At 36.6% G+C, this 22293-nt stretch overlaps 3 protein-coding genes across 3 annotated transcripts; all 3 read left to right on the top strand.

Moving 5' to 3' along the window:
- Positions 1-3936: 3936 nt before the first annotated feature.
- Positions 3937-5397, top strand: LOC119986950 (stemmadenine O-acetyltransferase-like). The gene has a single exon (XM_038831639.1). The coding sequence runs from the start codon at positions 3937-3939 to the stop codon at positions 5395-5397; it is 1461 nt and encodes a 486-aa protein (XP_038687567.1).
- Positions 5398-9186: 3789 nt separating this feature from the next.
- On the top strand, positions 9187-10536 carry LOC119986951 (stemmadenine O-acetyltransferase-like). Its single transcript, XM_038831640.1, has one exon. It carries the CDS (start codon positions 9187-9189, stop codon positions 10534-10536), a length of 1350 nt encoding a protein of 449 aa, XP_038687568.1.
- Positions 10537-12050: 1514 nt separating this feature from the next.
- Positions 12051-13403, top strand: LOC119986953 (stemmadenine O-acetyltransferase-like). The gene has a single exon (XM_038831641.1). The coding sequence runs from the start codon at positions 12051-12053 to the stop codon at positions 13401-13403; it is 1353 nt and encodes a 450-aa protein (XP_038687569.1).
- The last annotated feature ends 8890 nt before the right edge of the window (positions 13404-22293 follow it).

The raw sequence follows: 22293 nt of genomic DNA on the forward strand, positions 1-22293 counted from the left end.
TCTAGTTCAAGTAACCTTTGAGTCAACCTGCGCTCTTATCAAATCCCAGATCCTGAGTTTGCGTTGATATGTAAATTAGTCATGGTTGCCGTTTTGTGTGTGTTTAAGGATGTAACGCAGGTGTGATAATTAACAAATTAAAATTGCATTAATCTGAGAGTTAACAAATGCACAGCGCCAACCATTGCAGATAAGCAAAAGCATCCAAGAAAATCCAAGTGGAGTGTGGCGTCCACCCATTTTACACATAAAATTTATGAAAAATATCTCAATCTCAATCTCAATCAATAGCAGAGAGAGAGATGGGGTTGGGAGCCTACATAATAATTAAATTGAATAAAAAAAATTAAAGTACAATTGATTTATTATTTAAATATGGTTTTGTTGGACCAAGACTTAGTGTCTAGGTCAACATTGTGTTTTTGATGATTATGTGTCAAAATGTGTGTGAGAATAATCGACTTGAATATGTCTTAAAATGTGAAAAAACATGTTTTGATGGTTCACCAAAATACATGTTGAATACGTGATCTTGAGTGTGAACTATGATTATATCTTAATTGAATGATTTATCTACGAATTGCTTATGCTTATAATGCTATATATGCTAGAAGTTTAATTATTTGATCATAACTAACCTATGATTCAAGCATGAAGCTCAAACGAGCTTACAAGCATTTTTTAGAATATTTCAGGTTAAGTTTAAATACTCCAATGAATATGTGAGCTATTTGGCGGTCCAAAAATGGTCTTGGAAGACCTAGGGCTTGCTAAGAAATTCCTAAGTACCCTTGGCAATCCACTAGATGCAAATTGGAGTAAATTTGGAAAATGTCATATTGGCAAGTGAGGTGGCGAAGCATGTTATATTTGTGTAGATGACATGACGCGTTTAAATTATTGTTCAAGGTTGCCATTTGAAGACAAAGTGAAGAAGGAAATTTTATGTGAAAAAAAACGAGCAAGAAATAAGGTTACTTCCTTATTCATGCTAGGTATGTGAACCAAGCATATGAAGAAAATTCAATATCCATCCTTATGTGTACTTGACGTGGAGAATATTTTGTGATTAAGTGAAAGTTCCACTTTCCATACTTAAAATCTGAAATCAAGGAAGCCATTTCGAAGAGTAATTCACGGAGAGCTCAGTCAAATATTCAAGAAAGCATAAATCACTGAAGCATTTAAAGGAGATCTTCTCATATGATGCAAGAATGAAGTCGGCTAAGAATGAAACAAATAAGATGATGCAAGTCAAGACCAGCCAAGCAATGAATCAAATCATGAGACTTTCCTTTTCTACATTGAGACAAATGAGTACACGGCAAGTGAGGAAGTTTAAAGCTACATTCCATATCTATCAAAGAGAAGCCAATTAACTAAGGAAAGGGATTTGAATTCAGCCGATCATATCAAGTCAAAAGGAGATGATTTTATTTCCTATTTCATGAAGATTAAATTCAAGGCAATCTGAAGATACTTTCCATATTCATGAAAGAGAAATCCCTAGCTAGTCTACGTCAAAGTCAAAGCTGATTTGTTTTCCATCTTATGCGAACTAAAATGGAGTCAAGTTTCCCAATCTATGAAGAGGTAAATATGGGACGAAATTGCTGAATTTATGGAGACAATATTACAAAGCTTAATGGGTGAAATTCAAGAGGAAAAAGTTACTGAAATCGTGAGGAGACTTTTAAGGGCTTTCAAACCTTATGTGGCACACCTATATATGCAACATATTCAGTAAGTGGAAGATTTGAAGAACTTATGCTATTCTCTTGAACCGATTTTCTATTCTCAGTCTCTCAAAGTGCAAGCAAGCTTATTCTAAGTTCTTCTACCAAAGAGTATCACATACTTGTATTCATTGATTGTTCTTCTTTAAAGCTCCTATACACTTCATTAACATATCATACCCGTGAGCTATCATCCTTGTTCTCCTAGTTTGCTGCTGTAAACACCGAGAGAGAACCTGAGCCAAACACTTGTAAAAGCCCTTAATTGGGTATACCATCCTTGTGAGGATTGTGAGAGTTTTGTGGTTTGCCTGTAAAACCACGTGTGTAAAAGTTAGGAGGGTGAACTTGTGAAAACTTCTGAGTTTCGGTGGTGAACTCCGAAAAATCACCGTTTACATAGTGGATTGAACTCCTAAGCAAGGGTGCGTAGGGAATGGAGTAGGAGGACATGGTGAAGTCGTCGAACCACTATAAACCACTGTTTGCATCTCTGATCTCAACCCTACCCTTTTATAGTTTTGTTTTATTGCTTTAATATGATTTTATATGTTCTATATTGTTCACTGTCTAATATATATTGTGCAATTATGTGTGATTGTTTTATATGATTAGAAACTAATATATTTGTTTGATTGATACATGTGGGTCTAGTTGGAGAAAGTCAAGTTTGCATTGATTTAAAATTATTTTATTAATTGATGAAATTGCTTCCGCTTATCATACAAATTATGCATTGATTAAAACTTGAATATTCGCTCATTATCTTAAATCTAATATTATATACATTGTCTTGACTTTATTTTATATATTGTTGGAACTTGTTTTTGTCATACTTATATTACAAGTGATTTGGTTGACTTGATTAAAGGCCTCATTGAAATTTGCTTGAATTGACTTAGGATTTCCTACTAAAGACCAAGTATTTGTGTGTGTTGTGCTTTTGTGTGACGATTTTGTATTAGAAGATTCCTAATAGGAATTTGGGGACACAATTCACCCCCCTCTTGTGTGGCATAGGTCCTTCAGGTTTCATTTTTTGTTATGGAAGTTGTAAAAAGAATTGAGTTTAAATAATAAAATTGATTCAATAAATGAATATTTAAATGATTTAGAGTATCAAGTATGTGATGGTACAGTAAGAGAAATTGTAAATCAAATGACATGTCTACAGCCCATTTCGAGCCCATTTGCATATGTACTTACAAATACACAGAACAAACCAAGTCAAAAGAAACATTCAAATAAAAACATGAAAGTTTATATAATAGTAGAGGAATTCTTCTATGAGGTCCTAATTTTTAGGATTTAAATTTTTTTTAAAAAAGTTTGGAAAAAATATTTTTTTTATTTTGATCAGTTTTACGAACCCAACGATATAAGCCTCTCTCATCCATATCGTCTCATACTATGGACTCATCCATCTAGAAATTCATTTGCGGCAGTGCCACATGAACGAGGAAATCTTAATTAAAGAATGGAACTTATCGCAAATGAGCCATTGGTTGAGTGACAATGACTTTGCATGTCCCTGACTTCAGGTCATGAGTTCTAGTCTCACCTCCTCCTGAATATTTATAAGGAGATGTGTGGGCTTAATATGCCCCTGCATGGGGGCTTGCTTTGTGTCTCCTGCGTGGGGCCTGTTGACACATGTACTTTCATAAGGAGGTGTGTGGGCTTAGTCTGCCCCTGCATGGGCTTGCTTTGTGCCTCCTGCGTGGGGCCTGTTGACACATATACTTTCATAGGCTTGATCTGGTCGTGTGTTGTATATTGTATTTGTACTTCTACCTAAAAAAAAAAAGAATGGAACTTACCTACGGGCTGAGACTACTTGACTGGTAGGTAGAAAAAAAGAATGGAACTTACCTACGGGCTGAGACTACTTGACTGGTAGAAACAGGAAATCTCAATGAAAGAATGGAACTTACCTACGGGCTGAGACTACTTGACTGATAGCATTGGTGGTAGAAACAGGAAATCTCAATGAAAGAATGGAACTCACCTACGGGCTGAGACTACTTGACTGGTAGTATTGGTGATAGAAACAGGGGATGTTGATGTTGAAGATACAAATGAACTTTTGGGGACTAGAAATAGAAGTCAATCATCGAATTTCTTGGTGGGCATGCAGAAGTAGATGTTCATAGCTAACAAACATGTCATAAAGTTGGCACGATTTCCATGCCATGCGAAGATGAAACTTAGTACGTGTACAAGTTTCACCTTCCAAATTTTTATGTGTCTATATAACCGCCATTATATTGTGAGCTCCATCTGGCAAGTGGAGAAAAGAACAATGGAGATTGAGATAATATCAAGAGAGAACATCAAACCCTCTTCTCCAACACCTACTCACCTTAGAACCCATGTCCTCAGTCTCCTTGATCAACTTGCACCACCCGCTTATCATTCAGCCCTCATATTTTATTCTGCTAACAAAGCTGTCTCCATATCCAACTCCCAGAGATCACAAGTTTTGAAACAATCGCTATCACGAACACTAACTCTCTATTATCCCCTCGCCGGAAGGAACATCGACAACTTTTCCATCGATTGTAATGATGAGGGGATTTCCTATACGGTGGCTAAAGTCGGTTGCAAATTATGTGATTATCTCAAGCAACCTGATTTCTCAAAGTTTCCTAAATTTGTGCCAGAAGAACTCATTCACTGTGAGATGACTCCAGGTTGTCATGTTGTTAAGATACAAGAAACTATGTTTGCTTGTGGTGGTTTTGCATTAGGCATTGGCACTACACACAACATAATCGATGTAACTTCTTTTATGGCATTCCTCAACGCTTGGGGTAGCATGGCGCGAGAAGGGGCAGCTCTATCTCCCGATTTCAGCTCCTCATATATCTTTCCTCAAAACAAATCATTGCCGCTAGATCTAACTGCCTCGACTTCAATGACTCGATTCTTACAAGAAAAGAGCACCTTTGTTGGAAGGAGGTTCGTGTTTGAAGGACCAATGCTAAACTATCTTAAGTCCAAAGCAACGAGATTAGGTGTGCAGAAGCCAACACGAGCAGAGGTAGTGGTTGCACTCCTGTTTAAATGCATCATCTCTGCATCCAAGGCAAAATCTGGTGGCAAGAAGAAGTCAGCTTTGTTACCAACTTCAGTGAACTTGCGAGGAAGGGCTGCGCCAAAATTCCCAGAAACAAGTATGGGAAATATACTTTTGATTGCCCCGATAAAAGCAAATAGTGAAGAAACAGATGCGCGTAGTTTCGTGTCCCGGATGAGAGACACATTTTCTCCAATGAATGGTGATTTTGTCAAGAGCCTTCAAGGGGAGCAAGGATTGAAGTCTCTTTGCGAATATTTGAGGAGGGTTGGTGAATCATATTCAAATGGTATCTCCAATGGAGATGAAATAATTGTGTTTACTAGCTGGTGTAACTCAGGCATGTACAGTGTTGACTTTGGTTGGGGAAAGCCATTATGGTACCCAGCTTGTGTACCTGCACTAGGGATTTCTGCATCCGTGATTCAGCTGGTGGATACAAGAAGCGGTGATGGAATAGAAGCATGGGTGTCACTGGAAGAAGAAATCATGGGTGTGGTCGAACGTGACAAGGAACTCCTTTCAGTAGCCTCAGTGGATCCTAGTCCTCTCGAAATTGGTTCACTCAAGTCAAAGCTTTGATCAATTTATGTCTTTTAAAACTGTTTTGGTTGTTGTGATTCTCAGTCGATCCTAGTCGTCTTGAAATTGATTCACTCAATATTCTTGTTTTTGTTTTTGAACATTAATAAAAAGGAATATGCTTCGTGTGTGTGCACCTGATCTAAGTATAGTTTTGCACAAGAATTTTGTTATAGATACGGGGACTAACAAAATCTTCTTCTTTTTTTCTGACCGGGAAGGGCTCAGCCCAACTACCATTTTGTAATCGGCAAAAATATACATTTAATTTCACCCAATGCTTGGCCTAAAGAGAACCTTGAGACAAACTGAGCATTGATGTCCTTCACTCCTCTTCTTTGCCCTGACACCTCTCTCAGTCTTGTTGTCACAGTGTTCGATGATAAAATGCTCGACAGAACTTCTGCCAGCAGTTTCAGTGCTGCTGTTGATTCCGGACGCAAAGCAGCCTTTGTTCTTTTTATGGCTGGCTCTGTGACCTCCTAGAGCTTGGTAAGAGTGAAATGTCTTGCTGCAACTAGTACACTCGAATTTGTTTCTCTTACTAGAGCTATTGAAGAATTTAGAATCAGAAGCATCGATCCTGAATCTCTTCGAGTAATAACAATCGAAATGATCGCTCCATTTTCTCTCGCTTGAATCATAACTAGCTTGATCTGGTCTAGTTTTGTTGGTCTCAATTTTTTCTTTCTTCACAATAGCATCAACAAAATCTTCAGGTTTCATAATCTTAATTACTAACATTTTTACTAGTTTGAGTGGATGAGGGAGCATCCAAAGAGACATAATTATTATCAGAATACTCAGCAAGAAACTCGAAACGACCCCAGTTACTCGCATCCTTAGATAGCATGATCAAGCACATTGCAACCTCTTCTTGTTCTTGCTCAATATCAGTAACAGAAGAGGAAGCATTAGTTAAAGACAATGAAGAATCTGCAGTTGTCATCATACAATACCTTGTTATTCTTTTTGATCTTCGATTCAAACCACAGCTTCGGCTTCTGATTTACTGTCAAGGTCTTCAGTTGAATGATCTGTGAACCTCCAAGTCTTCCTGGGATTCTCTCTGAGGCCATAACCAGTGGATTCATGATCTGTGTTTAGCTTGCCATCAGTGTCATTGATGTTGTGAGACCTTATGTGGCCTCCCAAGGATCTACCACATTGAAACCTAGCGTCTTCCTGCAGAACTTGCACTCATGTCTGAATTCTTGATCTTCACCCATCAAAATTGGGATCACAATCAAGAATTAAAACAGCAGATCAGACAATGAAATGGAACTCCAAATCTAATCCGAGCAATGCTTCAATTCCTGATCTTAAATTAGTGCTAATGAAACAGAGGACCAGATCAGGGTGTTGAAACAAAAGCTTGCATCCATGGAGTTGAATTGTATAAAATCATGGTTGATCGTACTTTGTGGAAAATTTGGACAACAACCCATCTCAAAATTCATCTCTCTCTTGTGGACATCGCTGTAACAGCCTGCCCTTCAATACCAGTAATACTTTGTCTGTTTTGGGCTCCATTGGTCCTCTTACAGAAACACACTTAATTGCAGAGTTTTTATGGGATTTGGAGTCACCACTCCAAGGAAAAAACAGAAAAATTGATGCGGATCAAGATGTCAAGAAATTTCCTATTGAAACTCTTCAAAATTTGAGGTTGGGGTTTCAATGAGGAAGACGTAGGTGATTGTCATTAAATGGAGGAGATTGACATAGGATAAGATTTTCATTATTTACTTAATTATTAAAAATTATTGTTGTTGTCTTACTAATAAGACGTATTTTGTAGTTATTATGAATTCTAGAAAAATTAGCATTTTTAATTTTATTATTAATATTTTCTGGTAATTTAATATTGTAAAGAGTATCAAAAGTTGATAAGTTTGTCTCAATGGGGTGCCGGGGCTATACTGTAGAAAAAAAACTACAGCAAAGCCCAATGTAAAATAATTTTAAGGGTGTAATTTTTATAAAAAAATTTTAGAAAATCATATTTGCATTTTGATTGGTTTTATGAATCCAACGATATTTTTTTTTGTTTGAAACGAAAATCATACTCAACGTGAAAAATGTATGTCATGTTTTTTGATTTATATCCAACGGTTCATAATTGTCATGTATTTTTCAAGTTGAATCTTATTTTTGTTTGGAACAAAAAAATATATTATTGGATTCGTAAAACCAAAAAAAATATAAATATAATTTTTCAAAAATTTTCAAACATCTTAAGTCTTATTGATCACCCTACAGCGGGTGCCCCTCTCACCCATCGGCGGTCACTGTGACCTGGCGCTGACTCTGCTTGAGCATGAACTGCCAAGCAGCGTCTCATAGTGGAAGGACGAAAAAGAAAACGTGTGGGGACAATAAAAAGGATGGCGCAAGTTTGTCTTTCTTTTGGCACACGTACGGCAGTTTGTTCTTTTATCAATGATGTGTGGGGAGAATAAAAAGGTGTGCTGGTGTAGCACCAATCAGGGTGTGAGCGAGGAGAGCCGTGGGTAGAGATTCTGGCGCGCCGGTGCTGTGGTGCACTGGATGGTATGCCGGGGGTGTGCCGGGTATGGTGGAGGCGATGGTCATGTATGTATATGGTGTGATACAGAGAACAAATTCTTAAACCTCTGGTGTGAATAGTTGTTGGCTGGTACTATTCCATGTGGTTTATGGTTTTGCATCAAGGTATTGTCCGCTCTGAGGTTCTGTCACAATAGTAGACGAAATATGAAATCCGTCGCCAAATTCTATCTCATGACACACATTTTTAAAAAATATTTAATACAAATTAACGACGGAATAAAAAAAAAACATGTATTTCCTGGCTAGTTGCATAAGAGAATGGACTTTTACCGACACATATTAGGCAATGGATTTTAATTCTATCTTGTGATACATATCCTTAAAAATATCTAATTTTAATGACACAAATTAGTGGGGGAATTCAAATTCCGTCACTAAATTAGCGATGGAATATCAATTCCGTCGATAATATCTATTAATATACTGACACAAATTCCTATAAAGTATCTACTTTTACTTGCACTAAATAAGCAACGGAATTAGTACAGGAAAATTTGGTCCCAAATTAGCAGTTTTCTTATAATGTACCCAATTTATCAACTAGAGTATTAAGGTCATGCGCCGGTCACGTGCTTTATTTGGGTCGTGACAACCAGGGAGAGAGAGAGAGGGAGAAATACTTGAAGCAAAAATACACCTCCATCCATAACTGATCCAGAGCCAAAAGAGGCTTACCAGATGATTTTTTTTTTCGGGTGTAATTTATAACTCTTAAGAGACTTGGTTTAATGCTTATATTTGGCAATTATTGGAGAAGTTCCTCTGATAGCTAGCCAGTCGAGGTTTTGATGATGGGATTTTCATTAAAGTTAGTTTCTAGTTCAAGTAACCTTTGAGTCAACCTGCGCTCTTATCAAATCCCAGATACTGAGTTTGCGTTGATATGTAAATTAGTCATGGTTGCCGTTTTGTGTGTGTTTAAGGATGTAACGCAGGTGTGATAATTAACAAATTAAAATTGCATTAATCTGAGAGTCAACAAATGCACAGCGCCAACCATTGCAGATAAGCAAAAGCATCCAAGAAAATCGAAGTGGAGTGTGGCGTCCACCCATTTTCCACATAAGATTGAGGTGCTGTGAGGTAAAAAGCTGTGGTGCTGTGAGGTGAGTTGGAACGCAAAAGCTGTTTGACGTGTCACAAAAAACTGTGGTGCTGTGAGGTGTGTTGCAACTGAACACAGTTGACAAAAGAACAATGGAGATTGAGATAATATCAAGAGAGAACATCAAACCCTCTTCTCCAACTCCTACTCACCTTAGAACCCATGTTATCAGTCTCCTTGATCAATTTTCACCTCCCATTTATAATTCAAACCTCTTCTTTTATTCTGCGAATGAAGCCGCCTCCATATCCATCTCCCAGAGATCACAAGTTTTGAAACAATCGCTATCACGAACACTAACTCTCTATTATCCCTTCGCTGGAAGGAACATCGACAACTTTTCCATCGATTGTAATGATGAGGGGATTTCCTATACAGTGGCTAAAGTCAGTTGCAAATTATCTGATTATCTCAAGAAACCTGATTTCTCAAAGTTTCCAAAATTTGTGCCAGAAGAAATCGTTATTTGTGAGATGACTCCAGGTTGTCATCTTGTTAAGATACAAGAAACTATGTTTGCTTGTGGTGGTTTTGCAATAGGCATTGGTGCTACACACAACATAATCGATGTAACTTCTTTAACGGCATTCCTCAACGCTTGGGGTAGCATGACGCGAGAAGGAACAACTCTATCTCCCGATTTCAGCTCCTCATATATCTTTCCTCGAAACAATGCATTCCCGCAAGATCTAACTGGCTCGGCTTTAACGAATCGATTCTATCAAGAAAAAGGCATCTTTGTTGGAAGGAGGTTTGTGTTTGAAGGACCAATGATAAGCAATCTTAAATCCAAAGCTTCAAGATTAGGCGTGCAAAAGCCAACACGAGCAGAGGTAGTGGTTGCACTCCTGTTTAAATGCATCATGTCTACATCCAAGGCAAAATTTGGTGCCAAGAAGAAGTCAGCTTTGTTATCAACTTCTGTGAACTTGCGAAGAAGGGCCGAGCCAAAATTCCCAGAAACAAGTGTGGGAAATATAGTTTTGCTTGCAGCGATAAAAGCAAATAGTGAAGAAACAGATGAGCGTAGTTTCGTATCCTGGATGAGAGAAACATTATCCCCAATGAATTGTGATTTTGTCAAGAGCCTTCAAGGGGTGCAAGGATTGCAGTCTCTTTGCGAATATTTGAGGAGGCTTAGTGAATCATATTCAAAGGGTATCACCGATGGAGATGAAATAATCATGTTTAATAGCTGGTGTAACTCAGGCACTTACAGTATTGACTTTGGTTGGGGGAAGCCATTATGGTTCCCAGCTTTTGTTTGTGCCCTAGGGATTTTTGGATCCGTGATTCAGCTCGTGGATACAAGAAGCGGTAATGGAATAGAAGCATGGGTGTCACTGGATGAAGAAATCATGGGTGTGGTAGAACATGACAATGAACTCCTTTCAGTAGCCTCAGTGGATCCTAGTCCTCTTGAAATTGATTCGCTCGAGTAACATATTTGATCAATGTATGCATGTAACTCTTATCGTTGTTGTGGTTTCTAATTTTCAATTATGTTTTGAAATGCTTTAATTTTCAATCTCTTTGCAATATTGTTGTTTTTGCTTAATTTAAATCGAATTTAAACACATCAACAAAGGAATGTCCTTCCTGTTGATCTTAAGTATAATATCATGTTAGATGTGAGATCTCGAATAGAGTTTGAACTAGGATAAATTCTGTGTTGTTCTTCTTTTTTACTTTTCAATGTATATTTTTGCTCTTATTATATTTTTGCTTTCTTCATCTGATTGGGTGGATATCTCTAGTGGGGGGTTGATTTGATTGAGTCACACAATGTTCACACAATATCATATCCTGATGTATTGTACCATAACCAATAGGATGATGTCAATTCATGAGTGGTTGGTGACAATTCATTTGTAGTCGGGAATGGAAATAGTTATCTTACAATTTAAATTTCAAAAATGCACCAACAACCGCCTGTGAATTGACAGTGCTCTCTTAATTCTAATGCATCATATCAACGTATAACGTGGTGTGTTAGATAATTAAATAATTACTCATTTTCACTAAACTCAAGAAATCAAAATTATGGAACACGTTAGTGGGCTGGGGTTCTATTGCTTGGCCCAATTTCATTAAGGTTATGGGTTTTGATAAGTTCTAAATGTGTATATTATTAGCCTACACTTGCATAAGTAGGTACCCTGTCCAAAAACATGCCATTTATATGCCATGGACGTAATATTTCTTGGATTTTCTCATTTATGGGTTCTAACTTCTAACAACCAACCCTACCATCTTGTTTCATTCATTTTTTCAACAAGTGATAACCATAAACTTGGTGATATAACGCAAACGCAAACACATATTAAATCATATGTGCCAATTAAAGTAAATGCCATTCAACAACCATCACCACACACCATCTTGTTTCATTCACCATCTTGATAAAAAAATTATATATACTTTTATAATTATACATAAACAAATAAAAAAAATATACTTATACATACTCATAACTAAATATCTAAGATCTTAATTGTTTAAGGCTCTAAGCGACTAAGGGCTAACTATACCACATAAGGCCCTAATTGGTTAAGTTGTCTTCTAAGTGCTCACTATCTTCTTGTTAATTTCTTGTTAATTTCATTTTAAATAGGTGTAGTGTAGCAAATGATCCTTAAAATAATTTCAGGGATGACTTTTATTATCCCTCCAACATCAAATTCTGACTCCGCCCTTGACAAGGGATGACATTAGAATTCATAGAGGTGGTTATCAACCATATCACGTGGTTGACCTCATTTTCTAGAAGAAATTAAACAAAAGTTGGAAGCTAGCATTTCAAATTTTCCAAACTCAGACTTAGGGGTACATGTCATGAATATCGCTACTTGCATGAATGATAAGAGAGTAGTGGTAAATTTTATGTGTATATAAACACCGAATTGGGAGATTCAAGTTATGAAGTAAAGAGGTCTCCAAGTGATCCAAAAAGAAAATGGAGATTGAGATAATATCAAGAGAGTGCATCAAACCCTCTTCTCCAACACCTCATCACCTTAAAACCCACAAGATCTCTCTGGTTGATCAGTTCAGCATTCCCATGTTTGTTTCCACAATCAACTTTTATCTCCCAAACCAAGCAGCTGCCTCCATCTCAAAGAGATCACAAGTGTTGAAACAATCTCTATCAAAGACACTCACTCTTTATTACCCCCTCGCTGGAAAGATCATCGACACTCTTTCCGTTGATTGTAACGACGAGGGAGTTTCTTATACAGTGGCGCGAGTTAATTGCAATTTACGCGATTATCTCAAGCAGCCTGATTTCTCAAAACTACCCAAGTTTGTGCCAGGGGAGATCATTCTTCATGAAATGACTCCGGGTGCTCATGTGGCTATTGTGCAAGAAACTATGTTTGCTTGTGGTGGTTTTTCCCTAGGCCTTGTTATTCCACACAACTTTTTTGATGGAACTTCTGCAATAGTATTTCTGAAAAATTGGGCTATGATTGCTCGACAAGAAGAAGCTCAATCTCCCGATTTTAGCTCCTCGTATATCTTTCCTCAAAACACTTCATTCCGACAAGATCCAATGAGTTCCACTTTTGGAAGCCTAGCTTTTGGTAGAGAGGGATATTTTGTATCTAGGAGGTTTGTGTTTGAAGGATCATCTCTAAGCAATCTTAAGGCCAAAGCAACAAGGTTAGGTGTGCACAACCCGACGCGTGTGGAGGTTGTGATTGCAATCCTCTTTAAATGTATCATGTCTGCATTGAACGCAAAGTTGCCTCCACGGAAGTCAGCTTTGATATCAACTTCAGTGAACTTGCGACGAAGAGCTGTGCCACCATTCGCAGAAACAAGTGTGGGAAATTTAGTTTTGGTAGCACCAGTACCAGTGAATGGTGAAGAAACAGATTCGTATAGTTTTTTGCACCGGATGAGAGAAGGCATAACCCTAATCAATGGCGACTTTTTGAAGAGCCTTCAAGGTGATCAAGGAATGTATCGGTTCAATGAATATGTGAAAGAGCTTAGTAAATCATATTCTAAAGCTTCATCAGACGGAGCAGAAATAATCGTGTTTAATAGCTGGTGTAACTCAGGCATTTACAATGCTGATTTTGGTTGGGGCAAACCTATATGGTTTCCGGCTGTTTCTTTTGCAGTAGGGCTTCGTGGATCGGTGATTCAGCTCGTGGATACAAGAATGAGTAATGGAATAGAAGCATGGGTGTCCTTGGATGAAGGAATCATGTCAATGGTTGACCAGGACAAGGAACTCCTTTCAGTAGCCTCAGTTGATCCAAGTCCTCTTGAAATTGATTCAATCAAGCCAAGGCTTTAGTCCATGCCTGTGCGAATGTTGTTGTGGTTTTTCTTTTTTCAATAATCGATGCATGTTGTAATAAAAGTATTATGACAATAAATCTCTATGTTAAAATTTAATACACCATCAAAGTCGGATCTAAATAAAATAAAAAGTATATGACAGATTTGTCCTCATTTATATAACATATTTGTTTCCTAATTTTTAAGAATCTTCAATTTTTTTTACCGTGGTCTTCCTATCCTCTGCAACCTTACTCAAACTCGCCATTGCTGCTTCATCTCAATTTCATATCAAACCGCAAGTATTAATAATTAGAAATTTAGATCTCAAGGTCTTTTGAGGAATCGTTCACCCTCACGACTACAAACCGTGAATTCTTCAAGAATTGAAAGTTTTCGAGATTTTATGTATTATATACTGGTGTGACTAGGATGCTGACTGGATGTGAGAGAAAAATGTAGTCCAAAACATGTGAGACAAATTTTGAATTTTAAAAAATTTCAAACAAAGAACACACTCTCTCACCTCTCCCCTCACTCTCATGTTCTCTCTCTTCCTCTTTCTTTTCTCTCTTTTTTACTCTCTCTTTCTCTCTCACTACTGGAACCCAAGATCCGCCGTCCGGCCACCAATCAGGGCCGGCGACCCACTGAAATGAAGTGCAAGAACTTCATGACTCATGCCCAACCTTCGTTCTTTGTCAATAGCCACTTACTTCTCCAAAATCTCGCCTTGAAGCCACGGCCAAACGAAATTTTGAAGGCCCGATCCGGCCACCATAGGCCACCTCTCCACAAACCACCACTACCGTTGGACTAGTCTTGTTGAGCTCTACAGGTTTCAGCCCTTCGACGGCCGGAATAGTCATCGGAATAGTTATTCCATTGATTTATGTATGTGCATTCTACTGATTTTAGTATAACAATGTATTTGAATTTCGTATGCATGTACTGCTCTCAGAATGATGTAATAATGGTTTTGCACTTCCAATCCATTCTCATTTCCTCGTCTTACTATGTTAAATTGTGAGTTTTGATTGTTTAATTTCACTATATACCTCTTTAGACGATGGATCTAGAGATTGGCTCCATATCAGGATTGTGTTTTTTTTTTTAAAATGGATGTTAAACTAAAAACAATGGATTCTAGACTGTGTTTTTTAAAAAACAATGAATTCTGCACTTTGTTTTTAAAAAACAATGAATTTTGCACAGTTGCTTTCAAAAACAATGAAATCTGTATAAAAACAATGAATTTTGGACAGTTTTTTCAAAAAAAATAATGAATTATGGACAGTTGTTTCATTGATTCTGTACAATAAATTCATTGTTTATAATAACTGGAATAGAACTCACTGTTTCCCATGTATAAAGAAAATCAACAATTGGCCCCAAAAACTCTCAAAAAACAATGAATGCACAATATATTCGTGTCACAGCTATCTACACCAAAGGACAAGCTCCTTAACCCTTAATCCATATCATCTAGGCTAAATTATTACATAAACCTTTTACATTTGTAGAATCAGTTGTTGTGTGTGCTTGGGCAAAGTAAATTGTTGTTCTAATTGAATCACAAGTGATGTTGTTGGGATAGCAAAATTCATTGTTTTGAACCAACGAAACAGCTAAATCCATTTGTTTGAACCAGTGGAACAAGCTAAATTCATTAGTTTAAACCAGTGGAACAACTAAATCCATTGTTTAAAATCAGTGGAATAGATAAATCTATTTAAAAGCTTAAATGTAATCGCAAGAACAAACTTCCTGTTTTTGCGCAAAGGAAATAAAACTTAGGGACACAGGCTATGTTTCTATATTTTTGCTAGCTTTCCAAACAATCAGTAGAATAGCTAAATATGAAATCAGCGCAATCAAAGCCTGAAATGAAATATAAATGTCTGGTCAATGTGAAAACATAATTTAAAAAAAAAGAAGAAGAAGAGCTTCATTTCTGGTGACAGTACAATTTTTTTTTCTTTAATATAGATAAATGCAATGGAAGAAAATATATTTTGTCTCTGTCAAACTAACAAAAATAATGATAGAGAGCCCAGAAATAACAAAAATATTTTTCTTATGATATAATCTTCATCTTCAGATATGTAAATGACAGATAGATCATTGTTTTCAGCTTTGATTTTTTCCACTCTCCTCCTTTTCTCGGTTTCAACCTTTTTGTGACATCCTCTTCTCGATTTCAACCCGTGCAAGGAAAACATATACAAAGAATACAAATAAATTTATTAACTAAACATGTTCAGGAGCCACAAGAAATTTGAAGACTTCAGGCGAAATTGAATGGAATAGCTAAATTCCATTTAATAAAGTTATTCCATTGAATTCCGTACATTGCATACCCCAGAGGCGATGGGAATAAACTGTACACAGCAAACAAACTCATTCATGCAATACACTACCGTTGCCTATAAGCCAAGCCACACTGAAACAATTCACCAAATTGAAAACAATCAGATTGTTAAACGTGGCAAGGAAATTGGGAGCAAAGATTTTATAAAGAAACCAAAAATTGAGACCAATTAATACATAAAATAAAAGAACCACTGCAGATTGAGAAACTCATCTTCTTTTGTTCTAAGATTTCGAAGCAAAAACTCAGCACAAGTCTTCATTCGAGAGTAGATTCAACTGGGTTATCCTCCGTACAAGTCTTCTCAGGTCAGGCGGACGGTTCTGATGGATCGTACTTAACACAAGAGGGGGGTGAATTGTGTCCCCAAATTCCGATAGGAATCTCTTTTTATAATTTAAAAGGAAATCAATGTCAATTAACAATTAGCACACAAAATTGGACTCTAATAATTATCTTAATCAATATTCATTTCAATGCAAGATGTGATACAATATGGTGAATGATCAATTATCAAATAATCAAGGAATTGCAAAAACAGATTTTTTAAACAACACACTGCGCACAGATTTTACAACTCAAATTTCACCTAGCAAATCAAGTCAGAATTCAATGAAATTTGGTATGCAATATCACAACACCCTAATGAATACTATAATCTTCAAACTTTACAACCAAGGGTTTCAAGCACTCCCTTAAACTCAACCTCAACAAGGTTTTTGCCCAATGAAGGGACTTTTACAAGTGTTCGGTATAAATGGTTCACTCAAGGTTTGCACTAAGCAAATGGGGTTGAGGAACACTCAAGAATCACAATATCACCTCACGGGTTGGATAGAAAATGAAGAATAATGAGGATTTTCGAATCTGAAAATAAGAAGCCAAATGAGAAGCACTCCCTCTTTGCAAAAGCAAAATAGTGAGGAAGCCTTTAGAGTGGCTTGGGTAGAAGCTTGGATTCAATGGCACAAACTAGCTTGAAAGCTTTGAGAGCAAGAATTTCTTCAATGTAATTTTGGCTACTCCAAGTTGGAATGAGGAAGAACCCCTCTTTATAATTTACCAAGCTCTTGTGATTTCCACCATTGGATCTTTTTCTATCTTCAAATCTCGACCTTCAATTACATGTGTAAATCTTGGCCATTGAATGAATAGATCATTAAATCTCAACCTTGCAATATGTAGCCGTTGCACTTGCATCATTTTCCAAGTCTAGCTTTCCAAGATTTGAGTTGTCATGTGCACTTGCAGCCATCTTTGACAATTTGATCAAACTTGCACCAAATCTTGACCTTGGTATCTCCAACAATTTTGTCATCTTTGACCATTTGATCAAACTTACACCAAATCTTGGCCTTGGTATCTCCAATGATTTCCTACAAAATGTGTAGCAACTTGCAACCATCTTTGACTCTAAAAATCAAGTAAGATCTTCTTTTAAGTCAAAAATTGCAAGCAAGAATATGGTCTTATGCACAACCATTGGATTCACCTTTTAAATGGTCATCTTAACCCTTCAAGTCTTGTTGTAATCTGATCCATTCATAATTCAAAACAATTCAATCTCAGCCATAGATTAGTGTACCATTGGAGCTTGTAGTCTTCAAGAATATCTTCATAATCTAAGTCTTGTCTAGTTGCAAAATATACTTTCTCATCTCCTACAAATTTCAACCATTGCATTTGTCCTTTAGCTTCATCAATTGTCTTCTCACAAAAATCTGATCATTGACCTCAATAAAGGAAGCATGTACAAGATCTTGTTTGATGAAGATAAGAGATCCTTCACGTGACCAAACATGTCCCTCCAATCTTGACTTCAAACTCTGAATTTGGCAGCACCAATATATCCATATTATACAGCCCTAAGGCTAATTCCAATCATCAATCAAAATGCCTTAGTGGAAGGTTGATGAACATAGGTTTTTCTTGGTTTTCTAGAGATCCAAGCTCATACTTGAAAACCGGACTTCAATTCACTTGAGCAAACTGAATTCTGAGTGATATAACATCCTCATGATGATTAACCTACAAAGAAATAGGAGGTAGAACTCCCCAATTGCATGTAAGAATTCATATTACTGCATGATAAATCATTTTATATATATTAGAATGTCCATATAAAATTTCATAACAATCGGAAATCGTTTGGTCACTCAACCAAGCAAATAAGTCACTAATAGTGAAACCGATGAATTCTAAGTGTAAATTCAATGTCATTTTGCAAACTCAGTGTAAATGACCTTTTCTCTTAAACTTTACTAGGTCAAATATGTTCATAGTGATAAAACTAAGATGCACACAAAATTTCATTTAAATCGGAGTTCATTTGGTTCACCACGTTCACAAAAAACACATATGCACAAAATTAGGTAAAACCTAGTTTTGGCGGAATTTAAGCATATGACCAAATATATATGTGATGCACTTAATTTATCATGATTATAGTCCTAGAACATATATTAGACCTTCATATGCATGTGGTTCAAGTTTCAAGTCATTTGGACCTAAGTAAGATAAATTATGATCATTAGAAGATTAATGCCCTAACTTAGTCCATGTATGTTTGTTTCCAAAACTTAATTTCCAGCACTATCTCAAAAATATATAGATATCAAATTCACATAGAGATATACATAAGCCTTCATTTGTATATGCATAATTAAGATATTAAACAATTAACCAAATAACCATTTAAGCATGTTTTCTAGCATTTTAGGATATGTTCAAGTCAAGCATGCTCACACACATTTTAGTATACAATCATACACAATCATCAAAAACACAATGTTGACCTAGACACTAAGTCTTGGTCCAACACTTCCTTCATATTCCATTCGTATAAATATTCAAAAGTAAGAATCAGCATAAACCAATATCTTCCTCAAGAAATCTTCAAGGATGGATACTCCTAACTCTCCACCTGCAAAAAGGTCTAGAACTGATGAAGGTTCTACTTCTAAAGAAGAAGAAGGTGGAGATGATCCCAGATTCAACCTCTCCCCTATAAGGGAAGACGTATACGAGGACGATCCCCAGAAAACCATCGAATCTCTACAAGAAGCTTTGATGGAAACCAAAAGGAGACTTAAAAAAGTAACCGACAAAGTTCAAGACTACAAAAGGCAACTTATGGTTTCAAGGTATGCCATACAAGGTGTTCGATATATGTCATGGGGCAGACAAGCAAGTACTCATAACCCAGATAAATTGCACGAAGCAATCACTGAGATCACAGTACAACTTGGATCTGTTGCAGATGGAATAGACAGTGTTTTTTATACCCTAGAATAAAATTCCTGTCCAACAGGTTCTGAAGAGGTTGCACCGCCAACGCCATGCCTGAGAGAGAGGATATCGGAGATGTTAAGAAGAACCGGAGAAATCCATGTAGACCCACCGCCGATCTCAGAAGGGTTCAAGGTCTTTGGGCGAGAGATGGATGGAACAGAGAGAGAGGGGGGGAGGACGGTAGGGTTTGTGTAGGAATATTTCTGGCACGTATGATTTTTGAAATTTAAAAATTATACAGCGTGACAAATGATATGGCACTGTCACATAGATTTGGGCTCCAAAAATTTGGACTCTTTGTCATTTTCCTTATTGTTCTATGGCTATTTTCGGATTCTGAACTTGGTCGAGTATATAATAGCGAACAAAAAAGATATGATTTGACCCTGGAATGTGGATGGAGCAAGGAGAAATTTTCTACAAAATACCTTATCAAATTAAAGAATATTGTCTCATGGATGACTATGATTGTTTCGAAAATGGAAAATAGGGCGCGAGGGTCATATTTGTATAGTGAGATGAAAGGAGCTGGTGTGTCATTTGACCATGTAGAACAATGAACGGGCAACAGGGGCGAAGCTTCCCTTGCTTGAAGGGGGTCAAATGATTGAAACAAATAGACATGTGACAATTATTATTTATCCTATTTTATAAACTTTTGATCTTTAGTGTTGTTTGTTGTACTTTCGAATGTATAATTAATAGATAACCCAAAAAGAAAATTATGGGACACCCCCGCTTAGCTTTACTAACCTTGACATAAAATCATGCGTCCGTCCCTACCGAGCCCCCTCGTATGTATCCTGACTTCATCCCTGACAGGCAATGCACATTGAAAGTTAATTTCTACAACTCTTTTCTAGATGCAAAGCCTGTGATCTAATGAAGTGAGACTTCCTGACATAAGCTTCACTGCAGTTCTCTCTGCCAAGCAGCCATGCTGGATTTCTCGACGAGGGTTGTCAAAATTTTCAGGCATATACTACAACAGTTGAGGCAACGTCGGCGCTTTTATCTTTAATGACGTATTAGCACCGTTAATACATGGTGTTGTTAATGTATTCCCGGCGCCTTAGATGAAACGTCGTTAATTTAAAGAATAACGGCACTTTTTAAAAGCCATTTAATCACTGAAAAGTATCAGATATTCAATTGTGGAATTGGTTTGGTGGAACTAAGTGCCATAATAAGTTAATAACGTTAAGAGTGTCGAATATTTTATGGCGTTTTTTGGAACTGGGTGACATAATTATTTTTCGTAGTTTCGTTTAGGTCAAATGTCATCAACCCCTGTGGTTATGGTTATTTCTACATGCACTCATCGTTTTGAATTCGTAAGAATTGGACTCGCTGTGATTTCTGTTTGACTCATGGTTGGTCCCTCTGTCTAGTTGATTGTCATTGACTAACGGGGCTCAAAACGCACCGTTTTTGTATTTTTTTGTGCCTCTCCATGGACAAAACGACATGTTTTGCTTTCAACTCCACCTTTGTCTCCACAACTATCCAAAATCACCGCCACTACCACCTCCATGTCCATTGCCTCCCTGAAACCTAGTTTCATCTCCTTCACCAAGAACCCATTTCTTAAATTTCTGAAAAATCCAATTGTTCGCAACAGTGAAGGCAGTGTAGTAACTCAGGTCAAGATGGCGGGCACCAACAACTATGATTCCGTCCAAGTAGGATACAAGAGGGTTAGGGATCGGAAACTTATTAAGCCTCTTGTGACCCATGGGTGACAACCTGGTTGCTTCGGCTAGGGCTGTTATTGGTACGGTTACCGTTACCAAACACGGAATACCATTACTATACCAATTCTTTCGGTAGCTCAAAAAATGTTACCGTTACCGGAAGAGTCGGTATACCGATGGTCGGTATACCAATCGATCGGTAATGGTAAGTCGGTAATTGGTAAATTTACCAATTCTTAAAACCTATTTAAAAAAGAGAAGAAAAAAAATACATCAAGTAGCATTGTGCTTAATAGTCATTGTATGAGACTACAACACTTTCATCTTGCCTACAATACCAATAATAAAAATTATAGATTAATGAGAAGGATCGTTGTGCTACATGTGAATAAGAGAAAAGACCTATCAATCGGAGAAAAAAAGAAAGGAGAATTCACATAACATTATTCCAACAATCTATTACGGAAAATATTTCATTTCATTAATTTATAATATTTTTAGTATCCGAAGTGTTTTAAACTCCATAACAGGAAAGCTAAAAGAAACAAGATAAATAAAGATAAAAGACCATAATGGAAAGGGAGAAGAAAAACATGTGTAATCAATACCCACAAAGCATTTTGTTATGTAACAAACACGGCTTTAAAGTTAATAAAATTGCTACGAGTTATATATAAATGATAACCCTAAAAATAATCAATGGTTTAGATTAAATTAGATCAATCTAATGGTCATAATTAAATAAAACTAAAACTAAAACTAAAACTAAAACTAAAAATAATATTAATATATATTTAATATATATGCCGGTAATCGGGAAATTTACCGGTTTTGAACTTTGCTTACTGTTTCCGTTACAGAAATCATCGGTAAATTTACCGTACCGAACAATTGGTAACGGTATACCAATCTTCTGCTATTTTCGGTAACCAATTCTTCGGTAATGGTATACCAATGGATAATTTACCATACCAGTAACATCCCCGCCTTCGGCGGGGGAGAAGGTAGTGTTTTTGGATTCTGTTTTATTGCAACATAGCAAAATCACAACTGGTACATCTTTGAAAGTTTTAAATTCCTTTAGGAGATCGAATCCGGCCACTCCAGGTATATGGTAATCTGTGATGATCAAGTTCACTTCGACCTCTTGATTTTGATTGGAGAAACAGAGGGGGATTGGGAGATTGAAACATGGAGTTGTTTTATTTTTGTTTTTTTTCTTAATTTTATTAACTTAAAACGGTACCATTTTATGCTTTCTATTAGTCAATTGATGGTCAAAGGATGGAGGGACTTATGATGCAACGAAATCAAAGTAGAGGGAGTCTAATTCTTATGAATTCAAAAAGAGAAAGTATATATAGAAATAACCCCAACCACATGGGGTGTTGATGATATTTGGCCTTTCGTTCATTTTTACTATTAAATTTATGTTAAGTTTAAACTTATAAATTAGAAATATTTTTACATAAATAAAATTAATATTAATATTTAAAAATTTTATAATATTATCTTAATAAAAGAAAAAAAAAACATGGAAAAAATGTCAT

This window comes from Tripterygium wilfordii, chromosome 20, assembly GCF_013401445.1.
Source record: "Tripterygium wilfordii isolate XIE 37 chromosome 20, ASM1340144v1, whole genome shotgun sequence".
Taxonomy (NCBI): domain Eukaryota; kingdom Viridiplantae; phylum Streptophyta; class Magnoliopsida; order Celastrales; family Celastraceae; genus Tripterygium; species Tripterygium wilfordii.

What these genes read in the sequence shown, in the direction of transcription:
- LOC119986953 (XM_038831641.1), top strand. Translation starts at nt 12,051, where the DNA reads ATGGAGATTGAGATAATATCAAGAGAGTGCATCAAACCCTCTTCTCCA.
- LOC119986951 (XM_038831640.1), top strand. Translation starts at nt 9,187, where the DNA reads ATGGAGATTGAGATAATATCAAGAGAGAACATCAAACCCTCTTCTCCA.
- LOC119986950 (XM_038831639.1), top strand. Translation starts at nt 3,937, where the DNA reads ATGAAACTTAGTACGTGTACAAGTTTCACCTTCCAAATTTTTATGTGT.